General features: G+C 53.1%; 1 protein-coding gene and 1 non-coding gene across 2 annotated transcripts; both read right to left on the bottom strand.

Annotated features, from left to right (window-relative positions):
- Window positions 1-124: 124 nt before the first annotated feature.
- On the bottom strand, window positions 125-9,381 carry SLC25A18 (solute carrier family 25 member 18). The gene is made up of 9 exons (XM_037514627.1): window positions 9,193-9,381; window positions 7,181-7,303; window positions 6,903-6,958; window positions 5,568-5,658; window positions 4,399-4,517; window positions 3,249-3,417; window positions 2,038-2,192; window positions 1,170-1,245; window positions 125-526 (listed from the first exon to the last, which is right to left on the bottom strand). Exons 1-9 carry the CDS (start codon window positions 9,210-9,212, stop codon window positions 385-387), a joined length of 951 nt encoding a protein of 316 aa, XP_037370524.1. The 5' UTR covers window positions 9,213-9,381; the 3' UTR covers window positions 125-384.
- LOC119248571 (U7 small nuclear RNA) lies at window positions 3,574-3,633 on the bottom strand. Its single transcript, XR_005125985.1, has one exon. It is a non-coding gene; the product is annotated as a U7 small nuclear RNA (small nuclear RNA).
- Window positions 9,382-10,821: the final 1,440 nt, after the last annotated feature.

Raw genomic sequence — 10,821 nt, 5'->3', positions numbered from 1 at the left:
TTAACAAAACTAGATCCTCAAATTGGCTCAAGTATACTCAGTTTGCATGTCAAATAGAAATGTAAGCTGCAGAAACCACCCTTCTCTTTACTGGTAAGTTCCTGTGGTTAATAACAGGGCAAGCACTGTTTTCACCGTGGTGGAAAGTAGGTTGTTAGGGGCTGCCGAAGTCCCTGGGAGCTACAGCCCCAGAGAAAACAAATGCAGAACCATGAAGGGAGAACAGGGCCCTACCCAGCCTGCTTGTTAGTATATGGTGGTTTCTTCCAAGATTGAGGTAGCACTACGTTAGAGGACAACACACGGCACGGCCGAGCCATCTTGCTCGAGGTGCCGGGGGCTAGAAAGACGGTGGCAGGTGCAGGGGCCCGTGCCCCACTACGTCTACTCAAAGAACTTTAAGATGCGCTCTCCTATCCCGAGGAAGTAGACACCTTGGGCAATCCCGAAGAGGGGGGCTATGACGAGGGCCCGGCAGCCCGCTCCTTTCATGAAGGCAGATGGTCCCTCCTGAAGCCAGACTTTCCTGAAGAGAAAGCAGAGCCCAGTGAGCCAACACGCAGAGGCTGTGGTGGCCTCGCCGGCTTTGGGCCCTTCCCTGTGAGAGCAGGTGTCACTGCAGTGACCAGAGCCACATGCCCAGTTGGCCTGTGGGGTGTGCAGCTCTCAGCCCATGGCCTGGAACACAGGCGTGACCTATTTTCTAGTCTGGCTAGACTCTGGGAGAAAGATGCTGTAGGGATGCAAGGAAGAAGAATGAAGCTCTCAAGACTTGTTGAAAGATGAGAAAAGGGGTCTCCCTGGTGGCGCAAGGGTTAAAGACACAGCGCTGTCATGCTATCACCAGCCACTGCAGCACATGTTCGATCCCCAGACAGGATGCTACCCACATGGCGCAGCAGACCTCTCCTGACTCGCCCGCCGCTCCGCTCGGCAGTGTATTTCAGTCAGTCTGCCTGTTCTGTTCCCCACTCTGTCTCTGGTGAATCCTCTCACCCCCATAAATAAATAAATAAATCTTTAAAAGAAAAAGATGAGGGAAAGGGGCCGATTCCAAAGCCCAGAGTTGAGTGTGCAGTAACAAAATTGTTTTCTAAGTGGGGTGCGGGCAGACACCAGCGCAGAGCGGACTGTCCCAGCCATGATTGACGAAGGACACGGAGTCTCACCTGGCACAGTCAGTGACCCCGCTGTAGCTGTCCTCACCCAGGCCTTTCTTCAGGGTCTGGATTCGCGTTTTCAAAACTAAAGCAAAAGTGAAATAGTGAAAGTTAGCTTTTGGCCGTGGTCTCAGCATGAAGTGGCTGGGTTTCCTTTTACAACCAGCACACGCAACAGTCCTGCAGCCAGCTCTGCCTGTGTGAGCTGTAATAAAAGATCACCCCCTCTAACCTAAAGATACAGAATTACTGTTCATCCTATAGATGAGCAGTAGAGGGCCCCCCTGGTGGCCTAGGGGTTAAGTCAGCGCTGTCACCACTAGGGCCTGAGTTCGATCCCTGGCCAGAGAGCTGACCCACCTGGTGCAGCAGACCTGTGTCACCTGCTGCTCCCCTCAGCAGTGTATTTCAATCAATCCCTCTTTTCTGCTCCCCACTCTGTCTCTGGTGAATCCTCTCACCACCCCCACACACCCCTCTGGCCTATACCCCAGTTCTTCTACAAAAAAATTTAAAAAACAGTAGATGGGCCTCCCTGGTGGTGCAAGGCATTAAGCACCGCACTATGAAGCAATCTGCAGCCTCTGTAGCAAGAGTTCCATCTCTGGCTGGCCAGGGAGCAACCCACATGGCACAGCAGACCTCTCCTGTCTCGCCCGCTGCTCCCCTCAGCAGTGTATTTCAGCCAGTCTGCCTGTTCTGTTCCCCACTCTGTCTCTGGTGAATCCTCTCACCCCCTGCATCTCTGGCCTGTACCCCAGCTCTTGTATGCATAGATAATAAATCTTAAAAAAAAAAAAAAAACAGTAGGCAACTAGACATGCCTCATTTGTAAACAAGTCACCCCTTGAAGCCCCTACATCTCTGGTGCACTTACCATCCAGAGGTGTAACCGCCACAGCAGCTGTGGAGCCTGCCACACAGCCTGATACAAAGGAATGTGCAAAGGAGGCCTTCCCGGTCAATTCATTGATGCCAAGGCTGTTCAGGTTGGCAAACAGTGGGAAGTAGATGATGGAGAAGGGAATATCTCTGCAGGCAAGGAAGAGGAAACACTGAGCTGCATGCAGCTTGGGGCTCCACCCCACTCCAGACATCACCCCTTCTTAGGAGCAGTAGGGCTCATCAGACAAGTCAGAGGCAAGACCACAATGATTTACTCCTACTCTGGCACCCCATGATGACACAGGACAAAAGACCACATGAAAGGAAAAAGAGATGCCTCCTCCGACCCTCCCAACTCACGACTGAGTACCAGCTCCTGCTATGTGAGGCAGCAGAGTCAATGATGGTGAACGGTCTATAAAAGGGGGCAGGCTGGGTAAGGTAACAATAAGTTGAGCAGGGCCTCCCTAGTGGTGCAAGGGGTTAGGACACAACCTATGAAGCTGTCCACAGCCACTGCAGCACGGGTTTGATCTCCAGCGAGGGAGCTACCCACATGGCGCAGCAGACCTCTCCTGACTTGCCTGCTGCTCCCCTCAGCAGTGTATTTCAGTAGATCCCTCCGTTCTTCTCCCCACTCTGTCTCTGGTGAATCCTCTCACCCCCTGCCCCCCACCTCTGGCCTGTTCCCCAGTTCTTGTGTGCATAAATAAATAAATAAATCTTTTTAAAAATTTAAAAAAAAAAGAAGTTGAGCAAGGGACTGGTGAAGAGCTTGGAGCTAAGTACTGAGTGCGTGGAAGGGGCCACACCTGCATCCTATATCTACACTGAAGAAAACCATCCCCGGGGCTGGGCTGCTTCTGACCCACTGGAAGGATTTGGGCCAAGTAGCAACGTAAGATGAGAGGGTCTGTCTATTCCTGTACACGATCTTCTATACAATCTTTGCAGACAGGGCATTCCTAGGTGCCTTTGGGCACAGAACACCCAGGACTTGTGTGGGCCCAATCATCGGAGAAGAGGCCTCCTCGAGTCTACTCCGGGCAGCCTGCCCGATGCCGGCCGCAGAGGAAGCAGGAGAACCTGCCCGCGAGCTGGGTTTACCCGGCCAGGAGCAGACAGAGACAAGGCGGGGCAGCAGTGCCTGCTCCTTCACTCCCTCCCCGTTCCTGGGGCCCCGAATCTGAGGAGAAACCTCACCTGAGGAGAGTGGCACCCAGCCCCTTATAGAGACCAGCCGGGCCTCGGGTACGAAACAGCTCCCAGGCGATGAGGGTGGCCGACGGGCGCTTGGAGGCGGACGGCGAGCCAGGAACATAGGACCCGGAGGCGGCGGGGGGCGCTGAGGCGGAGCCCTGATGCTGGATGGCTGAAAGGAAAAGGACGCCCCGTCACAACCCAGGCCCCGCGGGCCCCGAGAGACTCCCCGTCGCGGTGGTTGGGACAATCGGAGCACGGCTGACACCCAACTAGAGTCCTGAGGCTTGTCCTACTTTTATTTATTTAATTTTTTTTTCCCATGAAGGGGGGTGTCTCCCAGGGAGACTGGAAAACCTAGACAAATTCTAAAAGAGCTAGAACACGCGACTTTCAGAACATTCGTTTCTGGGCTCCGATGGAATCTAAGTTGTGCATTCTCTAGAGCACTGTGCCTGCGGCAAGGATGCTTCTGGGGCACAGCCTTTGCCTCCGTGGCTTTCTTTATGGAGATCTAGTGTGTCCACCCCTCCCGCCTCCTTACTCCTGTTAAACCTGTTTCTGACCTTTCATTTATAAAACCATCTCCCGGGGCCTCCCTGGTGGTGCAAGGGGTTAAGGCGCAGCACTACGAAGCTCTCCCCAGTCACTGCAGCACAAATTCGATCTCCGGCCAGGGAGCTACCCCCATGGTGCAGCAGACCTCTCCTGTCTCACCCGCTGCTCCCCTCAGCAGTGTATTTCAGTAGATCTGCCTGTTCTGCTCCCCACTCTGCTCTGGTGAATCCTCCCACCTCCCGCACCTCTGGCCTGTACCCCAGTTCTTGTATGCCTAAATAAATAAATGTTAAAAATTACAAAAAAAAAAAAATAGAGCTTCTACTGACTGACCTGCTCATGAGCAGGTGTGGACATTTCTTGAACTCTTTAGGAAATCAGGCCTAAATGTCAAGGCAATATCAGTATTGCCCATCTTCCTGAATCAAGATTCTCGTTCCTGCTATTTATTCAAAGCTGGCAGGACTCACATCTAGAATTGTGACTGAAATAAAGACTTCTACTGACTTAGGAAGCGGTGGCATCACACAGAACGTGGAGAAGTCTGTTCTGCTCAGCCCTTTCTGATCCCATGTGAAGTCGGGGGAGGCCTTACCCAAGCGCCCAGCATCCTGCAGCTGAATCTTGAGCATTTCCATGGGGCAGGTAACCACCACCTGGCATATTCCAGCTCCGCATCCCGCCAGCATCTCCATCTTCAGGTTCCGCTGCATCCTGTGGGACCAAGGCCCCTTCAGTCCCAGGCAGCCCCGCTGCCCATCAGGCCCTCTACCCTCCCTGGCTGATGGGATTTTCCGGGCATGGCCTTTAGCCTTGTCCTCATTGGCTGCCAATCAATCAGCTGGGTGAAAAATCACCTGTGCCTAAGAGTCCGTCTTCTTTTTTTTTTTTTTTTTTTTAAAGATTTATTTATTTATACAAGCACTGGGTATAGTCAGAAGCACAGGAGGGTGAGAGAATTCACCAGAGCCAGAGCGGGGAGCAGAGCAGGCAGAAGGACCGAAGTACACTGCTGAGGGGAGCAGCGGGCGGCAGGAGAGGTCTGCGCGCCATGTGGGACCCTCCTCTGGTGGCCGGGGAGCAGCCGGGGATTGAACCGGCACCGCACAGGCTGCCGGCAGCTTCGCAACCCAGCGCTCAACCGCTGCGCCACCAGGGAGGCCAGACTCCGTCTTCTTAAAGACACACAACTAATGTTAAAACAGGTAGCACCTGGGCCTCTCTGGTGGCGCAAGGGGTTAAGCACCACACCCTGAAGCAATCTGGAGCCTCTGCAGCATGAATTCGATCCCCGGCCCGCCAGGGAGCTACCCACATGGTGCAGCAGACCTCTCCTGTCTCACCCGCTGCTCCCCTCAGCAGTGTGTTTCAGTCAGTCTGCCTGTTCTGTTCCCCACTCTGTCTCTAGTGAATCCTCTCATCCCCCACATATCTGGCCTGTACCCCAGCCTGTACCCATTGTAGGGACGCATGTGTTCTTGATCCCTTAAGATAAGTCGTTAGAGCAACGGGAGGCACCAAGAGAACTGCCAACACACACATAAGATCCATGGGACAGAAGGGGAGCCTGGAAATAAGCCCACACATGTGGAATCAGCTCACATTTGACAAGGGGTGCTCAGTGAATTGTCAGGTCCTTGACAAGAATACTCAGTGAAGCAAAGAGCAGTGTCTTTAATAAACGGTGTTGGGAAATCAGAACTCAGATGTAGAAACCCACCGACGTACGGTGAGCGTTTGCTCCTCACCCCCTCCTGGCCATACCCGTCTTCCATCAGCAGCTGCCGGAAGAAATCGTTGGCTGCCAGCTTGATGGCCTTCTCTGGAGTGACCAGGGTTAGGTTCACCGCGGCCCCTGGAGGGGAAAAACGAAGGCCGGGCCTTTAGGTTACCTCAGCAGTAATGATGGCCAGAGTCTGCCCCTCAGTCCTACACAGATATGTTTTGGGGAGTCAGGGGGCTCTTGGGGACTAGCGTCAAGGAGGCTTCCTCCTCCTGTTTTGAAATGTAAATTTTCCTTTCATTTCCCTACTTCACTCTGTTCCCACCATGTTTCTTTTTTTTAATGTAATGTGTTTCCTGTCTAGGCTCATTGATGCGAAGATTCACCAGTTATTTGTATTTTTTAGGCAGTTATTTTTATACTTGCTAGGGCTGCCCATCTCCAGTGATAAATGAGCAGTTTCCCAAAGGAAGCCCCGGTAAGGAGGTCCTGGGGGGCCTCCTCCCTGGCGCAGCGGGTTGAGCCCAGCGCTGTGAGGCTGTCTGAAGCCACTGCAGTGCGGGTTTGATCCCCACATGGCGCAGCAGACCTCTCCTGTCTCACCCGCTGCTCCCCTCAGCAGTGTTTTGGGTCCATCTGCCTGTTCTGCTCCCCACTCTGTCTCTGGTGAATCCTCTCACGCCCCACACCTCTGATCTATATCTCAGCTCTTGTATAAATAAATATATCTTAAAAAATAAAACAAAATCAAGAAGGTCCTGGGGGGCAGGGGTTGGGTTTCAGTGACTGCCGCACTAGCCCAGTCCCACTGGCACTATGGGGTGCTGGGGGTGTGCAGAGGAGGTGGTTTCATGTCTCAGGTGTTCTAGCTTATCAGCTGCTTGCCAACACAGCTTTGTAACCATTTTCCAAGGCTTGGTCACAGCTATGCTGCCCTGAATGGAGACCCCAGGGTGCAGGGGCAGCATTGGGTGTCAGGGACAATCACCCAGTACCTCCTTCTAGGAGCTCAAACTCTACGCTTGTCAGCTCCCCCGCCTCTCCTGTGTGGCTGGGTGCCCTGAGAGGTTTGGGGTGGGGGTTAGCTGCGGGGCTGCTCACTCACTTCAAAATCATCAGCAATGGTGGTGCCAGGATGGAACCCCAAGCTCAGTTGCTCGCGGGCGCCCCCCAAAACCTTACCCAGAACCATAACTACCTCTGTCTCCATCAAAGAACACAAGGGCATAAGCAACGCAAATGGGGTTCAGCTAGGCCAGGCCTCATTGGGCAAAAGGAGCACCAATTCCCAGCGTTCTAGAAATCACAATCTGCAGCCCCCCACGCCACCCTGTTTCCAGCGCCGCAGCCGGGCCTCCTGGGCCTGCAGAGCCTACCTCGGTACATGCCGAAGAAGCCCTCGGCCCGGGCGGTCTTGGCCAAGCAGTCAATCCTGGAGGTGGGCAAAAGGATGTCAAGGTGGGCACGAGGCTTGCCATCAGCCCCCTCCCCACCCCGTGCCCTGACCAGCCGGGCACCCCCCCAGTTGACTGACTCCTCCTAGCCCCCCACCCACACACACCCTCATCCACTCCCTGGAGAAAGCTGGGAGAGGTGAGGCCCTGCCCTCCCTGGGGGCTCCTCTCCCGCCCTCCTAGCCCCTGCGGATACCTACATTCCTCTGTAGACATCCGTCCCTTGCTGGTTCTGCAGGCGAGTCTTGGCCAAGTCGATGGGGAACACACAGGTCACCCCTACGAGCCCCGCCACACCTCCGTTGATGAGTTTTGCTGCGATACTAGGCCACGGAGGGGGGAAGCAGAGTGAGCCAGGGAGGCCCGAGGCCAGGGCTGGACTTTGGCAGAGACGGACGGAGGGCAGGAGCCGAGAAAGGGTAGGAACGGCCGCGCCCCAGACCTCAGTCCCACGGGTGTGTAGACACCCCTATTGCAGCCATTGACACTGCCTACAAGCTCCTGAGGCCGACCTGGCCTCCCTCCCTCCCCCAGGTCTGGTTACAGACAGGTGCGAGGCCTGAGCTCGGAGTACCCGCCACTTCCTTCAGGGGGCGCTGCAGTCACCTGGGCTGACGCTTCTTGCCCTAACCCCACAGGTAGGCGGCTGCAAGGGCTTCTGGGAGGGAGGTCCAGAGAGCCAGCTCTGCTCTCTGTGGCCCTAAGGGGTGCAGAAAGTCCTGGGGCATCAGCTTTAGAGCTTCCACCCAAAGCCTGCTTTCTGGCTCGGCCCACTCTTAGGGCCTTGTGTGGAAAACATGCTGCAACTTTATGTCAGGCTGAAGGTCAGGCAGAACTGAATTTGAATTCTGGTTATTTTATCCTGTTTACTTAAGCAAGTCACCTCATTTCTCTGATCTTTTGTTCCTTCTTCCTCCTCTCCCCCTTCCCCTTGTAAAATCCCTCAAGGGATTTTGCGAGGATTAAATAAATTGATGAGTTTGGTAAATGGTAGCTATTATTCATAACAAGAGAACACACATTTCTGTCAGCACAAGATAACCAGGGTTAAACTTCTGAGATTATCTGATTCCAGTTGAAAGTAAAGTCACACTTTACATAAGGTGGGCCCCTCATCCTGGTTCAGCAGAAGCTTTGAAAGACTGAAAGTAGAAAACAAAGGTTTCTCAGACTCACTTCAACCTACTAAATTTGCTTATCTTTCAGGCCAGAGGCAGATGGTGAGCAAGATATTTGAGGTAGAGTCTCTAGAAGTGGTTAAGAATAGACAATAGATTTTCTCACAAAGAAGCAAGCAACAAACTTGCTGAGAACAAATAGGACTGTGACTTAGATTTTGCATTGGAGAACATGCAGACCAAACAATTTACAAATTAATTTAGCCATATTCCTTTCATATGTCTGTAAGTGTGTGTGTGTGTGTGTGTGTGTGTGTGTGTGTGCACGCACACACTTTTTCCCTTTTTGTATACTGGGGTGGGGTAAATGAGACACACACACAACTGCCCCAGGACTCAGTTTATACTAAGGTCTCTGGAAGAGTTGCTGAGTGATGTGTTGTTACTGTAACAGGGGGGTCCCCAGGAAAGGGGGAGGTTCCAGGTTCCCTGCCCCACCCAAGGGAGGGTGGAGCTGAGCAGAGAGAGAAGAAGCTGCAGAGGAGACTGAGGAAGGAGGAAGCAGGATGGAGATCTAGGAAGAGACCTGGAGGAGGCACATGGAGCCAAGAGACACGTGAAGAAACTGCACTTGTCTTTTGGTCGTGGACTGGGTGACACAGATGTGGGTGAGACCCACATGGGGAGGTGATAGTGGCGGGTTTTGTCTTGATTTTGATTTTGCTCTTTGTCTATTGATTCTTTTCTGTGGGCCCCCACTGGAAGATGCTTTAGACTTGTGGCAGGCTTTGGGGCCTTGCTCTGGGCCAATCCTGCTTGCGTGGACTTTTACCCACGAGGGGACGGGTCACTTTGGGTGCTTGATTTAGAAACCAGATTCTTTGTCTTTGCTGTATTGTTTCCTAATTGTATTAACGTTCCTTCCCATTAAAGTCTCATATGATTTGTGTTGATGCCGCGGATGGCAGAATCCGTTTAGAACAGGCAGGTTTTGGGGGTCTGGGGTGCACCTCTCCCTGCCCTGTCACATTACCACAGCAACTCTTCCCCCAGGCCCGACCCAGAGGTGAGGGCCTCCCTCGGTCAGAGTTTACCTCAAATCCTGGTTGGACATTCTGCAGGGACGGAGGGCTGCTGTGGGGTCAGTCCTCAGGGGAGGTCGCTGCTGAAGCTGAAGTGGCAATTGTGTCCTGGACTCTAGCCCGCCGTCGTGAATGGAGAGTGTGCAGGTTTTCGGTGGAGACTGGCCGCAGCCACCGCCCCTCCCAGCAAGTCTCTCGGCAGCAGTTTCCCTGTAAAGTGGTCAGAGCAACATTCACGCGTGTGGAGATGAGCATGAGAAGCCACACGGGCTGGCACAGGACATTATAAACACGCCCGAGCTGCTAGCTTCCGGTTACTGCCCTCCCTGCGCCACTTGGACTTTGAGGATGGAGATGAAGAGGAAGGATGATAAGAAAAAACAATAACAGACCCAAACTAAGCCTCAGGGGAGGAGTTGGAGGGCATTTTGGGGAGAGACACGGAGCAATGGTGAAGGAAGCTGCTGGGATGGAAGGATTTCAAGGACAGTTGCATTGGACAAGGAGTCTTCTGAGTGTCATAAGATACTTGACATGTTCTGGAATTGCTTTTGGCTTTCAAAATGTATTTTCTAAACTTCTGTGACCCTGTTGGAAGACTAAGGTGCATGGAGCCCCAGATCTATCTGTAACCGATGTGTATGGAAAGCACCGGGGAGAGTGTCAAGCAGCCAAAGCTACAATAGTAATGATTACAGCTTCTGAGAAGGGGTCCTGATTTAATCTGGGAGGGGCAGTGTCAGGGGGTACCCTGCCCCCCCCCCCACTGGAGGCTGGCTGGAACTTGAGGAGCCACTTCTCTCTAGCTCCCTTCAAGCTGCTGGAGAGTCTCCCACTCTTTCCATGTTTCTCACTGTTCCTCTGAGCCATTCTCTGCTGTCTTCAGATAGTTTGTTTAAAGGGAAAGAAAAGAAAGAGAGATCAGCCTCGGGGCCTCCTCTGTGGTGCAGTGGTTGAGCGCTGGGTTGCGAAGCTGCCAGCAGCCTCTGCAGCGCAGGTTCCATCCCCGGCTGTTCCCTGGCCCCCGGAGGAGGGTCCCACATGGCGCGCAGACCTCTCCTGCCGCCTGCTGCTCCCCTCAGCAGTGGACTTCGGTCCTTCTGCCTGCTCTGCTCCCCGCTCTGGCTCTGGTGAATTCTCTCACCCTCCCGCGCTTCTGACTGTACCCAGTGCTTATATAAATAAATAAATAAATCTTTAAAAAAAAAAAAGAGAAAGGATCAGCCTCTCCATGTAAGTTTATTCATTCAAAAAAAATTTATTGAGTGCCAGTTCTGGGGATACAATAGTGAACAAAAATTCTCAGGGACTTGAGTTCTAAAGGAGGAGACAGATAATAATTGAAATAAGTAATAAGACACCAGATAATTGGGGCCTCCCTGGTGGTGCAGGCTGGTTAAGCACAGCACTGTGAAGCTTTCCACACCCACTGCAGCATGCGTTCGATTCCTGGCCGACCAGGGAGCTACCCCCATGGTGTAGCCGACCTCTCCTGTCTCACCCGCTGCTCCCCTCAGCAGTGTATTTCCGTCATTCTGCCTGTTCTGTTCCCCACTCTGACTCTGGTGAATCCTCTCATCCCCCGCACCTCTGGCCCGTCCCCCAGCTCTTGTATACATAAATAAATAAATCTTTAAAAAA

The sequence above is a fragment of the Talpa occidentalis genome, unplaced genomic scaffold (assembly GCF_014898055.3).
Source record: "Talpa occidentalis isolate TD23 unplaced genomic scaffold, MPIMG_talOcc4v2.1 talOcc4.16, whole genome shotgun sequence".
Lineage (NCBI taxonomy): Eukaryota > Metazoa > Chordata > Mammalia > Eulipotyphla > Talpidae > Talpa > Talpa occidentalis.
Note: the sequence above shows the minus strand (reverse complement) of the source record. Positions and strands in the feature narration are given on the sequence as shown.

Excerpts from the sequence above, each read along its gene's own strand:
- SLC25A18 (XM_037514627.1), bottom strand. The coding sequence starts at position 9,212 with ATGTCCAACCAGGATTTGAG. Across the intron at positions 5,659-6,902 it reads CTTCTTCGGCATGTACCGAG|GGGCCGCGGTGAACCTAACC; the intron begins GTAGGCTCTGCA and ends TTTCCCCTCCAG. Across the intron at positions 3,418-4,398 it reads GCAGGATGCTGGGCGCTTGG|CCATCCAGCATCAGGGCTCC; the intron begins GTAAGGCCTCCC and ends TTTTCCTTTCAG.